The 14,345-nt window shown below is 42.2% G+C and overlaps 1 protein-coding gene across 2 annotated transcripts in view; it reads right to left on the bottom strand.

The window, feature by feature from the left end:
* Positions 1-7,033, bottom strand: part of FBN2 (fibrillin 2) — a 263,141-nt gene extending 256,108 nt beyond the window's left edge. The window contains exons 1-2 of one of the 2 annotated variants that reach the window (XM_032262361.1): positions 6,123-7,033; positions 5,181-5,263 (exon numbers count right to left, since the gene is read on the bottom strand). In XM_032262361.1, the coding sequence (XP_032118252.1) occupies positions 5,181-5,263; positions 6,123-6,376 (337 nt within the window). In that variant the 5' untranslated portion in view covers positions 6,377-7,033. The remainder of the gene's footprint in view (positions 1-5,180; positions 5,264-6,122) is intronic. The other variant, XM_032262277.1, reaches the window with a different exon arrangement.
* Between the last annotated feature and the right edge of the window lie 7,312 nt (positions 7,034-14,345).

Below are 14,345 nucleotides of genomic sequence, written 5' to 3'. Positions count from 1 at the left end.
TGTATATATATATATATATTGCAGCCATAAGAAGGAATGAATTAACAGCGTTTGCAGTGACCTGGATGAGATTGGAGACTATTATTCTAAGTGACGTAACTCAGGAAGAGAAAATCAGACATCATATGTTTTCACTGATACATGGAAGCTAAGCTATGAGGATGCAAAGGCATAAGAATGATACAATGGACTCTGGGGACTTGCGGGAAAGAGTGGGAGGGGACGAGGGATAAAAGACTACAAATATGGTAGAGTGTACCCTGCTCAGGTGAGGGGTGCATCAAAATCTCACAAATCACCACTAAAGGACTTATTTGTGGAACTAAATATCACCTGTACTCCAATAACTTATGGAAAACTAGAAATAAAAATAAAGTCATACATAAGTAAATGTTACAGAATAAAATCATAGTAGAATAAAATAAAGCACAGCCTTTTTAAGTTTAAAATACATATGTAAGTATATATATGTGTGTATAAATGTGTGTATATATAAAATGTGTGTATATATATATGTATGTGTGTGTGTGTGTGTATACATAAATTGGCTTTAAAAGGTCTAAAAGAACTTTCACCAAACAGTGCAATGGATCTCACTGCCTGATAGCATAATGTGTGGATTATTATTTTTATAATAAATATTTAAAGCTTTGCAATAAAGAAAAAATGGCATAATCCTAAATGTTTAACTATCGTATCAATGCAGTCTCTTTCATTAAAGACTAGAGTTTAAAACACAGAATTCACCCAGAAAGACAGCCTTGATTCTAGGAGTTGGGAGGGTTGCGAAACAGAGAAAACCGCTCACTATGCAAAAGCCTTCAGAGGAGACAGAGAACATAAAACTGGCTGAGGCTCCAGGCCCTAATGACTTGGCCAAGCCTCAGGGTTTCCATACACCTTTTTTCCAGGCTGGTATCTGACCTACTCCATGATCAATCTTTGCTCCCCTCAACAATCCCCTCCCTTCTTCCTACAGCCTTTCTCCTTCTGTATTATCTCTACAACCTAGCCTATTCCTGCTGCTCAGAAAAGCTACTGTGACATTTTGATGGGGGGAGAGTCAAAGCCTCCTGCAGCTGTGACCTTCAATGAACAGAAAGGTATGAGGGTCATCACGGCAAAGAATGTTAGGCTCACTGACACAGCACATACCACAGATACTCCAAACTTGTGGCCAAGTACCTTTGAATGAAAAGTCTCTCCTATATTTAGAGACAGTTCATTCAGGAGCTGAGAGATTTATCTCTATAACCATAATTGAATTATCTCTTTCAAGCACAAACGCTGTTTGCTTTAATGCTCATGCCATGACTAGATATATAAAGACAAGAAGAAAGTCTGGAAATGCCGTGAAACTAGCTGTAACTAGGGAAAGGTCCCACAACTTTCAAAGAGATTTGGGACCCTCAATAATGTAAAGAGCATTTCCTGCAGAAGTAAACAAATTCAGTAATTGTTTTTCTTCTCCAAGATGCCTTCTGACACCCATATATTACTACCAGCATTAGTACTTCTTATAAATGAAAACAGTGGGGTAGGTAATCTCAGCATATTGGGTGGCCTAGGCAAATGGATCACTTGAGTCCAGGAGTTGGAAACCTGCTTGTGCAACATAGACAGACCCCAATCTTTATGAAAAAAAAATTAGCCTTGCAAGTTGGCATGTGTCCATACTCCCAGCTACTCAGGAGAATGAGGTCAGAAGATGGCTTGAACTAGAGAGGTCAAAAGGCTGTAATGAGCTATGATCATGCCACTGCACTTTAGCCTCAGTGACAGCGAGATCCTGTCTCAAATTAATAAAAAGCGAATCGTGTCAAATATTGTGACGTTAAGATAAAAATCTTTTAGACAAGAATATGTTTCCTGCCATGGAGTTGACTCTTACTTCTTAAAATGTACTACAGTTTCTGATCACCAGTAACTCTCCAATGACAAATGTGCATTAAAACATGATTTTATGTCAAAGTTTCCTTCTCCCCAGAAGGTCAATATTTAGTCTAGGCTTAAGAGAGGAGACCCAAAGTGCCCCCACCCAGGTTCCAAACCAAATGAAGGTTTGATGGACTGGAGATTGAGCATTCTCAATTACCCGTCATGTATACAGGTATATACTCTGTACCTGTGAGCCAATGAGAAGCAAGAATGCTGATGCCTTTTTGCCTCACACCAGCCTCAGGCTATATGGTATGCTTACTGAATATCTGTCACTCCCACAATTACTGCAACTATGAGACCTAGAAATACCAGGGAGGGAGAGGGAGATAGGACCTAGGGGCTGAGACTTCACTGATGCTGTGGGAAGTCACATGGCCAGGTAAAGATGACATAGTACCCAAAAGATCTGAAGTTCAGTTGTCACTCTGCCATTGATCTGCTGTGAGCTCCAGAAAAACCCATAGCATTTCTGCATTCAGTTTTCTCATTTGGTAGCATAACATAAAGGAATCATATTGGAATGCTCTGACATTTGCTCAGGTCTCAAATGTTATTAATCCAGCCAACCTCATCACACTGTTATTATATGGATCAAAACGCTGGTCATAGCATAATTTCACAATAAATAAATTAATAAGCAAATTTTTTCATTACTTCAGGTTCTAAAAAGATTTTTTTAAAACAGAAGATGAGAAAGTCAATTCAGTCCTTTTGGAAATGAATATTTGGAAGTTTGGAAGTACTTTAGTAATTTTTCTAGGCTACAACTAAGAACAATACCAACAAAAGATAGAGACTCAAAACAAAATGCATTAGGTTTCCAGAACTTGGAGAAATACAGTGTCTTTTTGATATCTTCTCCTTATAAACCCTGTCAAAGTCAAATATTAAAATGCTGTTGACCATTTTTTGATGCTCAAGAAAAGGTCAAAAAAGTTGACCATTTTTAATTTTTCTATATTAAAAGAATGCTGAGGTACAACTGTATGAGAAAATTAATATTTAGTTTTGATTATTTGTATTTTACTTATTTTCTTTTTTGTAAATTGTCTCAGATACTTTCTTTTGCTAAATGATGTGATACAGATAAATTCAATAAATATAATAACTTAATTCACTACATCAGGAAGGCGTGGAATTAATTAAAATTCTTGATTTTGAGTTTATAATGGTTTTATTTCATTTATTACCTTTACATATGATCATTTTGAATGTCAAAATAATTGAACTACTGAATTGAATGCAGGCTGTTAAAGTTAGATGCGACTCATCCAATAGAATATAAAAGTATTACATTCTCCCTGTTTTGTGCACTGTTTAATACTCTTAGGTCCTTGAATTTTTAGATATACTAATTATTTTCATAGATACTTCTTGACACAAGTGTTATAAATGTTCTTATAGATATAAAGATCATTTCAAAATTCACTCTGTTTACAGATTTCTGATACGTGTAAATTCCAGTGTATCTCATAAGCATCTAAATGTTTCAAGTAGCAGAAATGCAGACTACAATAGTCACTGTTACCCTGAGATTTTCAAAGGTGATCTTCTATCAGTGATCAGTGGACCATACATATATTTCTACTGCAAATATTCTGGAAGGCACTGCTCTCTGGAATTCCCATTCCACACTGATCCAATAAAATCTGACTTTACAGATTTTCAACACATACCATGAACCAATCCCTCCTCCTCGGCTGCTCTCCAACTCAATAATGGCAGTTACATTCATTACATTTAGTGAGTCAGACTTTCCGCAGTGCCTAAGTCACTCCCAGTTAGTATGGCAGGTGTGCGATGAGTGATGTTAGCTGTTTCGGCATTCTAAAAAACCGTGTAAGTTTAAAGCAGCCATGGTATTGCCCTACTGGCCTGAAAGAGTAAAGGCTCCCTCCACTAATGCCTCAAATATGACTTCTGTGTTGGAGAGAAAAGAATGCAACACTTTTCCTTTTAAAAAATAAAGCAAAGGCTTACTATAATCAGAGGATTTGTTTAAAATATTTATAAATCACTTTAAATAATAAGGTTGTTTCCTATTTTTGCCCACTGGAGATAGTGGGGTTTTAAGGTAGAAAAAATAAGAAGAAATTAGTCTTTATGACAGTTGAGATTTCATCCCTTTCTTAAAAAGCTGCCCAGAAATAACATTAAGTGTCTATCTCAAACCCACAAAACCAATAAATACAGAGTTAGAAATGCCACTACATCCTTATTATTCCTTGGTTAGTGTGGCTTGCCCTTTTTCTCTGTTTACAGTTGCATAATTATTTATTCCCTGGAGAACATGGAGGTCAATCTAAAGTCAAGACTGGCTCTAAATGAATGCGCTGTCTATGATACCTGGCTCTCCTCCCAGCAAGACAAATGTGGTTGTGCTACATAAACACACAGGAGAAGCCCAGTCACACTTCAAGTCACAAATGTACAAGCATATGAAAAAAGACATCCCAGAGTCCGACACTGTGAGGCTGATAACTAATGAGTTCTCCAGTTAGAACTTGGAGAACTGGGTATACACTTTGGATGAAAAAAAAAAATCAAAACTTTTAAGGTCAGAGATACAGAATTTTTCAAGCTCTAAGATTCATACTTTGGAAATCTACTGCACACTATGAGATTTGGGGTCTGGAAACCCTAAATTTAAATGTCTTCCAAAAAGTTAAAAAGAAAAAAAATCAAGCCTTTGGAAGAGTTCTGTCTTTTAAAAGTTTGTTAACTTAGGTCAACACCGTGAGAATTCTCCTTTGCTATCTAGGTCACGTAGTTGTTGAGATATAACCAGAAATAGAAAGTGGTTTTGTACAAATGCCTCAGAAACCTTGATCTTCAAAAGGCCTAAACTTCAAGCAGAGTTAAAAGCCTGATAATTTGCATAATAACATGTGGTCTTATCTGGATTTTTTACGGAAAAAGTGGTTTTGAGTAATCTAGATAATTGCTCTACTCCTCCTCTTCCAATTTGTATTAATAGACACAGAAAGATAAAACTTCCAAATTATCTTTGAAACCTTTCTCATTATTGCCTTTCAACAGAGTCTAGAAGTGAAGTCTGAACTGACTCCAACCGGCTGAGTCTTCCCCACTATTCAAATGGGGCCGCGTCCCGATTATCAGTGCAATGTGATCACTAGATTTTAAAGGCAACTGCGCGTCCAAATGGCTGAGTGCAAGAGGTCGGCCGGAGATAGGGCCGAGCGCGCTGCCCCAAGCTGGGATCCCTGCCAAGCACTCACGGACAATGCACTGGTTTCCTCCAGGGAGCGTCTTCCATCCCGGGCAGCAGTAGGAGTGGAATCTGGAGCCGCACACGTTCGGCCTGTGATAGACAAGGGCGGTCACACACAGATAGAGAGGGGGTGCAGCAACATATGAACGGTCTTCGTAAGCAATAAATACCCCGAGTGAGTAGATTTCAAGACAACAAACAAACTAAAACTACACTTCAAATTCTTGGGGGTTGGGAGGCAGACGAGGAAGTAAAAGAGCTAGACGCTGGAATGCAGGAGGGTCAGAAACGTCTAAACATTGCCTTTCATCTGTCGTCCCTTGCCTGCTTGTTTAAAGGGCGAAAAGAGACATGGAAACATATAATTTGCTACTATTCTAGCTTCCAGATGCAGAGAACAAAGGGAACATTCCGTTCCAAAAAATCCTTGCCCTCCTCCCCAAATCCATTCCTCCTTGATCAACTGTTACTTTGGCCCCGACGTGTCAAGGAAGGCGCGTCGGAAGGTGGAGGGCTCCGGTTGGTGATTAGAAGGTGTGCCACGAACCCTGCACACGTCCTCAAACAAAAGGCTCAGAGCGGCGCCTCAGACGGTGGGGAGGAAGCAGGCTCCTCTGGCCCCTGCGTCGGGAGGACCCAGGCCAGCCTTCCGCCCGACATTCAGAACCTGTTCCCGGACCGCGGGCTCTGCACACTCTCTGCGATCCGCAGCCCGGGGTCCCCTGTTACCTGCCACCCGACCCTCCGAGAGAGCTTCACGCCCGCTAAGCCGCGAGGGTTGGGAAGGGGCAGGCGCTCCTGGGGGGTCTTTGGGTCTCCTGGCGAAGGGGGCTGCAGCTCTAGGCTCCAGCACTAGGGTAGGGAGGGGGTGGGCTGGAAAGCCGCCAAACTGAGGATTTCCCCCTCCCCCAAGCCGGCGCCTTAGGTGCGGGACCGCTTGCCCACCTACCCTCGGAGCACGTCCTGCTGTCCTCGCCGGCGGACGCGACTGGCCACCGCGGCACCCTCCTCAAGATACTCGGGCACCAGAAACCCGCCTTCAGAGCCTGCTGTGGCGGACCGGACCTGTTGCGGCGGCGGCTGGGGCCGGGGCGGCTTGGGCGGAGGAGGCTGTGGCTGACCAGCCGTGCCCTGAGCCCAGAGCGCCACGCAGCCCAGCCACACGAAGTAGGGCTGGAGACACAGCCGCCGTCGTCTCCCCATCGCCGGCGCCGAAAGCGCGCGGCCCTAGACCCGCGGAGAGGGAGTGACCAAAGACAAAATCTGCGCGGCCCCAAAAAAGTCAATGTCTAATAAGCCCTTCGTCGGCTGCGAGTGAACTCCCTCAGGTTCGGGCTCCCTACTCTAACTGGAGACCCCGACAGAGCACCGGCCCCCTGGCTGCCTGCGACGCAGGACACCAAGTCTAGCGCAATGGGCGGTGAGGTGCGGCGGAGGTGAAGCCGGCAGCTCCGAGCGGTCCACGTTGCATCCCCCGGGCGACAGCCCCGAGCGACTACAGGACCGCCAGCCGGCGGGGGCGAAAAATTACAAAAGTAACCTGAGCAGCCCGGGCGTAAAGTTACAAAGAAAGTGAACCTCAAAAGGAAAAAAGGCCTGCACTCAGGGCTCGGCGGATTCCCGTGCGCTCCGGGCACGGATCTTGGAAAGCTGCGAAAGTCACCAAAAAGAAGCAGGCAAGCAAACAAAAGTTGCCCCAAAAGAACAGGGTACCCTCTGGGCTCTTTCCGAGTCCCACAGGGCAACGACGTGCGGGCAGCAGCTGCGGAGGCCGGGCGGAGGTGCGCAGGGTGGGGACCTGCGGCGGGCAAGAGAGCTAGGGCGGGAGGCGGGAGGCTGGATGCCCGGGAAGATGCGGCGGGGGAGGGCGCGGCGCGCGGGTTTTAGAGGCCCGGCGGGGCGCTGGGCGGGCCGGCGGGCGGCGGCTGTCAGTGGGGGCGCAGCCTTCCACACGTGGGACGCAGCCCGGACCCAGGGGCCGGCGCAGAGTGGGCGGGGACAGAGTAAGGGAGAGATCGGGTGCGGAGGAACGAGGGGAGCGAAGGTTGGGGGAGGGGAAGAGGAAGGAAGGGGGGCAGGGCGAAGGGAGGGGAGAGGACGGAGATTGGGGAGAAGGGGGGCGAGCCCGAGAGGAAGGCTGGGGTGGAAGAGGGACTTGGAAAGAGGGATTGGCGAGCCCGGGTGCGAGAGGAAATGAGCGGGGGATGGGGGCGAGGTTAGGGCAAAAAGAGAAGTGGGAAAGGGGAGGGAGGGCCCAGGGCCGGGCGCGAGAGGAGGGGGCCAGGAGGCCGGCTGGAGGGGGCGAGGCGCTAGGCGGCTTTGCTTCCCGTCCCCCTCAATTGGCCGCTAGTTCTGTTTTGACTGCCTGTACAAAGCGAGCAGACGGCGGGGGATGGGGCAATTAGGGACCGGATTTGGGAAACGAGGCAGCAGCCCCTTCCCCTCCCCCTCCGCCCTCGTCCGGCCGCGGACCGGGTACTAGGGTCCCTAAGCTCGCCAGGCTTGGCTGGATCCGCAGCTGAACTTCCCCGCCGGACAGAGGCCGCAAGGTTGAGGATGAGAAAGGGTCTTCCGGACCCTGACACAGGATGGGGGGATTCGCAGTCAGCCAGGAATAGAGGCTCACTGGGCTTTGGTTGCAGCCCAAACGAGAAGGACGGGCCCTCCCCACCGCCCTCTTACCTCCACCGCCCCACCGGGAGCGGCGTCAGTCTGCAGGACCAACGTAGCGGCTGGGCGTTTCCAGATTGAAATGCTCCCTCGGCCACCAAGAGGGAGCTCACGCGGCCGCGGGGGTCCTAGGCAGCTAACTGGCGCCGCAGTCCCGGGGAGTCTGTGCATGGGCTGTACTCTGGTGTGAGACCTGGCAGAACTCTGCCTAGGCTTGCATGCAGGGAGGGGTTAGAGACCCTGAAATATACTAGCAGGTAGGGTGGCGACAAGGCGGGTAAATGAGGCTTGGGGGCATGCTCTTCGTAACTTGCTTGGACTCCTTCTGATTAATGATTAAATCCTAGCAATTGGTGCAACTCTCTGTACCTCTTAGAGTGCCTCTGCACCGGTCTGCTCTGGGGTGTTCCTTTGTGGCCCTGCTTTCATGAAATCTCTGTGAAACCCTGGTCATTTCTCATTCAGTGGCATATCATAATTTAAAAATCAAACACTCCTGAAAACAAGGAGTAACCATCCAAACTCAGTTTGCAAAACAGTACAAGAAAACAGTGTCTGGTTTATTCAAGCCTAGAAAACTTTAGTTTAAAGGGGAAAATGGTGTGTGTGTGTGTGTGTGTGTATACACACATACATTATACATATATATATATACACACACATACACACACACATTTACCTATATATAAAGCATATATATTTCTGGCCCACATTGCCCAGATGTGCTATTTTACAACCAAAAATCTCCAATAATTGGCACAACTCCCTCCTTTACTTTTACGTGTAGTCACAGGGTCTTAAGGTAGTACCCCTTGTTACACTATTCTCATAAAGCAGAAGAAAAGATAAGAGTTACATAATTTTATGTGAGACACCTATTTGTTAAAATCCAAAGAAAGGGCAATAGAGTTATTTTCATGTACTTTGCTTCAAATAAAATCATTATAACTAAAAGAGCTAAATAACATAACTAGCTCCTGGTTTAAAGCAGTGTTTTAGTCATACCATTTAAAACATCCTGTGTCTGGTTTTTTGATTAATACCTACATGGCTTAGTGGTTCATTCCTGTTCATCACATAAAATCCAAATACTGTAAAATTGCCTATGCTTTTACCCTTTGATCCAGCAATTCTACTTTTTAGGAATCTGTATAAAAGATACATAGGCAAAAAAAAAAAAAAATGAAATGGTGAACGCATTTGACTGTTCATTGCAGCCTGTTTATAATAGTGAAAGACTAGAAACAAATCTCCCATGAATAAGCAACTTTTGCATGTGACTTCATCTATGCAGTGAAATATTATGCAGCTGTCAAATATGAATGAGGAGAAACTATGTATGCTCTTAGAGAATGATCTTTAGCATATACAGTTTACCAAAAAAAAAAAAAGCAAGGTACAGAGAGAATAGGCAAGTCACTGAGACAGAAAGTAGAATAAAGGTTACCGGGAGCTCCAGGAAAATGGGAATGATGAGTTATTGTTTAACGGGTACAAAATGTCCATTTAGGATGATGAAAAAGTTAGAACTGGGTAGTGCTGATGGTTGCCCAACATTATGCAAGTACTTAATGCTACTGAATTGCACACTTAAAAATGATTAAAATGGTAAATTTTATGTTATGTCTATTTTTTACAATATTTTTTAAATGAAAGCTGTATAATATTGTATGCTACTTTTTTGGAGTATGTGTGTGTTTTAGATTTAACAAAAGAGAAGAATAAACTAAATCTAATAAAAAATAGTTATCTGAAGGGAAAGGAAAGACTGTGGGGAAAGAAACAATGAGAGAAGCTAAACCTTTCTAAATATACTTGGTTTTATAGTTCTAGCTTTGGAGCTTTGTTCCAAAGACCTAGAAACAGTGACAACCCAAAAGCCATCGGGTCACTGTGACCAGACTGTGGTCCCTGAATACCATTTCCAAAGTAAAAAGAATCAAGGTTCCTTGGGTAAGTGGCTGATTCCAAGTCTGGGAAAGGAAATGCATAAAGTGAGTCTGGACTATCTGTCTTGTCATGCCTGAAAGCAGGAAATTATCTGATAATTAAGGTTATGTCAAAAGGAAACCTGAGCTAACTTGAAAAAGATCTCACTGGTAAAAGATGGGGAAACTTGAGCAAATGACCCCAAAAGATTCAAATATATGAATTACATAAATATTCAAGAGTTCCAAATGATACTCCAAACAAAAATTAGTTGGCCACCTTTGGAGGTTGTTAGGGCACAGCTCACTATTCTAAACACATCGATAAATAAAATTATTAACCAGTTATTCTTCCTTTGCTAGAAAGACTCAGAGAAAGTCTTTTGAAAAAGGACTCTTTTGAAAAAAATTCACAGTTGTAAATGCAGAAATGATGGAATTAGAAAAATCACTACTGTATAAATCCTAATAAAATAACCAAATTAATGGTTTTTAACAATTGCTAAAACCATTAATGTAAGAAGTTCTCAAGTGGTGGCCATTTTCTCCTCAGGGTATATTTGGCAATATTTGGAGACATTGTTTATTGTCACATGACAGTGTGTGGGAGTGGTGATGAGAGTGTATCAAAGTTGCCGCCAAACATTCTACAACGTACAGTACAGTCCCCCATAACAAGTGTTACCGGGTCCAAAATATCAATTTACTTGAGAAACCATGCATTGAAAAGTCAATTGGGAACTTTTTAGTGAATGTGTCAAGCTGTTACCACCAGAACCTACTGATTAATTACTAACTATTGAAAAGTAAGATAGCCAGACATTCTATTTTTATTTATGTGGTGCAATAGGAGGTATACAGACCACCTATGAAATACCTTTGTCAAAAAAACTGAGCCTGAATGTAATCATACCTCTACATTTAACTCCCAGTTTCCAAGAGCAATGGAGGACCTTGAAACATATTAAATGGTACCTTAAGAATATAGGTAACCAGATGTAGAATGGGATATACCCCAAAACTAAGTTCTTCAAATAAATGACATGAATAGAGGAGAGGAAAGGAAACTGTTATGGCCCAACAACCAAAAGAAATGCTTGCACCTTATCTGGGAGTTTGATGTGAATCTTAGTGTAAAATAACGTTTTTGATACTATCATCCAGTCCAGTAAATCTTCTTTATATGGTTGCAGCTACAGTCGATATATAACTGCAACTGCATGAGACTCCTCAAGTGAGAACTACCAAGGCAAACTCTTCTGTGTTCCTGAAGCATAAAAGGCTAAGGCAAAATAAATTTTTTAAACCTATAACTTTAGGGGTAACTTGTTATCCAGTGATAGAACACTGAATTGAACACTGGTTACTAGATATTAAAGATTGATTTTTAATTTTGGGATATGTGACAATGGTATCAGGGTTATTTATATTTTTAATACACTAGCTAGTATTATACTTATTAAAGTCTTTATAGATGAAATTATAGGGTACCTGGGTTTGATTCAACATACTGCAAGGAGAACAAAGGCAGGGTACATTAGATATACTTTCTTCCTCTTGGTAAGTATACTTAAGTAAACATAGATAAGTATATGTGGAGAAAGAGAGCATGCACACATAGAAGACTGTAAATGGTAGGGAGAAGAAGGCAAACTACTTACCCTGCTAGTGACCTTGTGACCTGAGCAATGACATGATAGTGGTTTTCCTGAGTTGCCTTTTGCTTTATGTGTTCCAGAATGAGTGCTAGAGAAGCTAGCAACTTGGAAATGCCATTGGCAACAGACTAAAGAAAGCCTCCAAAGAAAGTCTGCCCTCTCTAGCCAAAAGACAAGAAAAGGGTAGCCTAGAAAGACAGAACACTTTCAGACAATAACTGCCCTAACCAAACCACAGAAAAGAACTGTAGTCACCTTTACCAACAATGGCTAAGTAAGGAGCCTAGACTTTCATCCTTAACAGGGTGTAACAAGATAGGTCTCCCCTTCTCCTGGATAGTGTCAGAGAAAGCCAAGTGGAAAGCTCAGACTTTCATCCTCCCGCATGGTCATGAGCCACCTTCTCCCCATGGTGTCAGTGGAGAAGCTGGACTTCCACCTCCACCTAACAATAATGAAATGCCCCTGTCTGCTGGGATGGTGTCAGAAGAGACCTAGTAGACAGTCAGGAACTTTCTCACTGCCCAGCAGTAATGAGGCCATCCTACCACCACCATGGTGTCATGGAATATCATGGGAAACTACATTGGGAGCAGTAATGAAACACCACTGTCCTAGCCAGGGTGGTACAGAAGAGCTTGAGTGGTGATCCTGTTCTGTCACCCCTGCCCAGTGATAAACAAGTTATTCCTCCCCTCAAGAGTGTCAACAGGGCCGCATGTAGATCTTGGACTTCCACCATCATCTAGGAGTAATGAGGCATCCCTTGCCCTGTCTGCCCACCATTGCAGTATTAGAGGACGCAGCTCAAACAAATGATTTAAATATAACCCAAAGTCTCATAAAATAAAGTAAAAAATATCCAAGATTCATATACACCTACTATTTACCCACATTAAAAAAAAATCCAAGATTCAACTGAAAATCACTTACCATTGAAAGAACCAGGAAGATCTTAAATAAGAAAAGAAAATTAATATACATCAACACTAAGATAACACAGATGTTAGAATTGTCTGACAGTGTTTTTAAGCAACTATGATAAAAATGCATCAGTGGGCCATTGTGAAACTCTTGAAACAAATGATAAATGAAAGAAAGTAGAAAACATCAGCACAAAAATAGAAGACATGAAGAACTAAATGAAAATTCTAGAATATAAAAGTAAAAAATGAAATTTTAAAACTTAATTGATGGGTTTCACAGAAAAATTGAGGGGCAGAGGAAAGAATCAGTGAATTTGAAGACAGAAAAATAGAAATCACTCAAACTTAACAATGAAGAGAGTATACACTGAAAAATCAAACAGCCTTAGGGATCTGTGAGACTGTTACAAAATATCTAACATTTAATTATCAGAATTTCAAAAGAAGAAGAGAGAGGATAGAGCTGCTGAAAAATTACTTGGAGAATACATAATGGTAAAACATTTTCCAAATTTGGTAATAGGCATAAATATACAGATTCAGGGCAGGTGTGGTTCATGCCTGTAATCCCAGCACTTTGGAAGGCCGAGGCAAGCGGATCATGAGGTCAGAAGTTCGAGACCAGTCTGGCCAATATAGTGAAACTCCATCTCCACTAAAAATAAAAAAAAAAAATTAGCTAGGCATGGTGGTGCGCACTTGTAATCCCAGCTACTTGGGAGGCTGAGGCAGGAGAATCACGTAAACCTGGGAGGCGGAGATTGAAGTGAGCCAAGATCGTGTCATTGCTCTCCAGCCCGGGTGACAACATGAGACTCCATCTAAAAAAAATACAGATTCAAGAAGCCTAGCAAGTCCCAAACAGAATAAACCCAAAGGCATTCACATCAAGACTCATGATAGTCAAAGTTTTGAAAATTAAAGGCAAAAAAAAAAAAAAAAAAAAAAAACTGTGAAAGCAGCAAAAGAAAGGACACTTTACTTGTCCTTTCCGATAAAAAAACAATTCAAATGATGACAGATTTCACATTAAAAACTGTGGAAGCCAGAAGAGAGTTACACCCATTTCTTCAGTGCTGAAAATAAAGAACTGTTAACCCAGAATTCAATACCCAGTTGAAATATCCTTCAGAAATAAAGGACACATCAAGACTCTTTTAGATGAAGGAAAGCAAGAACTTGTCTCATCAGACCTATCCTAAAACAATGACTAAAGGAAATTATTTAAACAGAAATGAAATGATAACCAAAAGAGTCTTGAAACAAGAAGGAAGAACAACAGAGTGAATATATGGAAAAGTATGAATAATTATAATAAATTTTATCTATCTTGACTTTTCTAAATTATGCTTGATGGTTCATGCAAAAATTATAACATTGTCTCAGGTATATAAAAGAAATATTTAAGAAAATTATTTTATAAGCAGAGGAAGGTAAAGACACATAAAGGAAGGTAAGATTTCTATACTGATAAAATGCGGATACTAGTATACTGTGATAAGTTAAAGGGGTAGCACAGGGAGACCTTTGTGACGAGGAAATAGTTCTCTAACTGCTTGGTGGTGCTTACCCAAATCTCCACATGTGAAAAATGGAATAGAACTGTACATACACGTTGTGAAAATGAACTGTACATACACGTTGTGCCAGCATCAGTTTTGTGTTTTTTATATATTGTATATAAGAAATAACCATTGGGAGAAACTAGGTAAAGAGTAAACAGGATCTCTCTGTGCTATCTGCGCAACTCTCTGTAAATCTATACTTTTTAAAACATTTATAATATTAATGATAAAATCCTTTTTAAAGAAATTTGACATATGCTTACCCATCTTCTATCAGTGTAAAGTGGAGATATTTCATCCTATGTGATTGAGAAAAAGGAAGTTGCCTGGGCATGGTGGCTCATGCCTGTAATCCCAGCACTTTGAGAGGTGAGGCAAGTGGATCACCTGAGGTCGGGAGTTTGAGGCCAGCCTGACCAATACGG

Source organism: Sapajus apella, unplaced genomic scaffold (assembly GCF_009761245.1).
Source record: "Sapajus apella isolate SASKATOON/1434 unplaced genomic scaffold, GSC_monkey_1.0 scaffold1, whole genome shotgun sequence".
NCBI lineage: Eukaryota > Metazoa > Chordata > Mammalia > Primates > Cebidae > Sapajus > Sapajus apella.
This window is presented reverse-complemented; position numbering and strand designations above follow the sequence as displayed.